Source organism: Mandrillus leucophaeus, unplaced genomic scaffold, assembly GCF_000951045.1.
Source record: "Mandrillus leucophaeus isolate KB7577 unplaced genomic scaffold, Mleu.le_1.0 Scaffold421, whole genome shotgun sequence".
In the NCBI taxonomy this organism is placed as follows: Eukaryota; Metazoa; Chordata; class Mammalia; order Primates; family Cercopithecidae; genus Mandrillus; species Mandrillus leucophaeus.
In genome coordinates, this window is record NW_012104488.1 from 788,111 (window position 1) to 790,636 (window position 2,526).

Genomic DNA, 2,526 nt, shown 5'->3' on the forward strand with positions numbered 1-2,526 from the left:
GCTGGCATGGGTATATGACTGCTTTCTTTATTTTTTTTTTTTTCTCTCTTTTTTTTTTTTTTTTTTTTTTTACAGAGTTTCACTCTGTCTCCCAGGCTGGAGTGCAGTGGCCTAATCTGGACTCACTGCAAACTCTACCTCCTGTGTTCAAGCTATTCTCATGCCCCAGCCAACCAAGTAACTGGGATTACAGGTTTGTGATACCATGCCTGGGTAATTTTTGTATTTTTAGTAAAGACAGGGTTTCACCATGTTGGCCAGGCTGGTCTTGAACTCCTGTCCTCAAGTGATTCACCCGCCTTGGCCTCCCAAAGTGCTGGGATTACAGGCCTGAGCCACAGCACTTGGCCTCATAACTGCTTTCTATATCGTCAGTCACCTGACTGATGCATTGAGTTTATCCTGATGCATTCTGTTATCTTTTCTTCCATTGTGACTTCCAAGTAGTGACCTTCAAAGCTGCATTAGTCTGTTCTCACTCTGCTAATAAAGACATACCCAAGACTGGGTAGTTTATAAAGAAAAAAGGTTTAATTGGCTCACAGTTCAGCATGGGTGGGGAGGCCTCAGGAAACTTACAATCATGGTGGAAGGGGAAGCAAACACGTCCTCCTTCACATGGTGGCAGCAAGGAGAAGTGCCAAGCAAAAGGTGAAAAAGCTCCTTATAAAACCATCAGATCTCATGAGAACTCATTATCACAAGAACAGCATGATGGTAACTGTCCTATGATTAAATTACCTCCCACCAATTCGCTCCGATAACATATGAGGATTATGGGAACTAGAATTCAAGATGAGATTTGGGTGGAGACACAGCCAAACCATATCACCAGCTTACATTTGTCTTCTGAGTTGTGCCAATGGTGTCCACTTTCCCAGCTCCTAGACTTTCTAGGTCGTGGCTCTGTCTTTGCTTCATATTTACCTTTCATGTTAGACGACAACCATTTCTAAGCTAGTACATCTCAGATTTGATGTGTATCTAATGTCCTAACAGTAGATGACCTCATGATTAAATCCCAATAAGCAGATACTACTACTTCTAGGTTCAGTATCCTGGGTGCCTTTCTAGGATGTGGAGTCTTTCTTTCCTAGCCTTTCTTTCTGCCTAGGCTTTTCTTTATAATTCCTTATGTCCTTCCTTATGCTTTATGGCTAGGATTGTCCATTGGTTCCCAAATATACTCAAAAATCCCAGTGGCATTTCCTCTGGAACCCAAACCATTTAGGTGGGTCATAACATTTATCAAGCTCCTTCAAGCTGTTTTCTTGATCACATTACCTCTGGTGGTTACCCAACATTATTCTCTAACCTAGAATTTTTTGGAATCAAGATAAGGACTCAAGGAATTGGGGCAAGATGGCCAACTAGAAGCAGCTGTGGTTCATGGCACAGAGAGGCACCCAGATTCATAAGGCAAGTTCTTAGAGACCTTCCAAAAGACTTAGACTCCCACAAAATAATATTGGGAGACTTTAACACCCTACTAACAATATTAGACAGATTGAAGAGACAGAAATTTAACAGAAGTATTCAGGACCTAAACTTAGCTCTGGATTATGTGGACCTGATAAATATCTACAGAACTCTCCACACAAAAACAACAGAATATACATTCTTCTCATCTCCACATGGCACTTACTCTAAAATTGATCACATAATCAAAAGTAAAACATGCCTCAGCAAATGCAAGAAAACTGAAGTAACAACAGTCTCTTGAACCACAGAGCAATCAAATTAGAACTCAAGATTAAGAAATTCACTCAAAACTATATAACTACATGGAAACTGAACAACCTGCTTCTGAATGACTCTTGGGTAAATAATGAAATTAAGGCAGAAATCAATAAGTTATTTTAAACTAATGAGAACAAAGATACAATGTACCAGAATCTCTGGGATGCAGCTAAAGCAGTGTTAAGGGGAAAATTTATAGCACTAAAATGCCCATATAAAAGAGCTACAAAGATTCCAAGTTAGCAACCTAATATCACAACTACAATAACTTGAGAACTAATAGCAAACAAACCCCAAAGCTAGCAGAAGATAAGAAATAATCAAGGTCAGAGTTGAACTCAAGGAGATAGAGACATGAAAAACTCTTCAAAACAAATCAGTGAATCCAGTAAGTAATTTTTTGAAAAGTAATAAAATAGACCATTAACTAGATTAATAAAGAAGAGAGAAGATTCAAATAAACACAATTAGAAATGGTAACAGGGATAACACCATTGACCCCACAGAAATATAAACAACCATCAGAGACTACTATAAACACCTCTATATACATAAACTAGAAAATCTACAAGAAATGGATAAATTCCTGGACAGATACTCCCCTCCAAGACTGTACCAGGAAGAAATTGGATCCCTGAATAGGCCAATAATGAGTTCTGAAATTGAGGCAGTAATACGTAGACGACTAACCAAAACACATCCATAACCAGACAGATTCACAGCTGAATTCTACCAGAGATACAAAGAAGAGCTAGCATCATTCCAACTGAAACTATTTCAAAATAT

The 2,526-nt window shown here is 38.7% G+C and overlaps 1 protein-coding gene across 1 annotated transcript in view; it reads right to left on the minus strand.

The window, feature by feature from the left end:
• UFM1 (ubiquitin-fold modifier 1) overlaps window positions 1–921 on the minus strand; it is a 40,406-nt gene extending 39,485 nt beyond the window's left edge. The window contains exon 1 of the mRNA XM_011993015.1: window positions 841–921. Within this exon, the coding sequence (XP_011848405.1) occupies window positions 841–921 (81 nt within the window). The remainder of the gene's footprint in view (window positions 1–840) is intronic.
• Window positions 922–2,526: the final 1,605 nt, after the last annotated feature.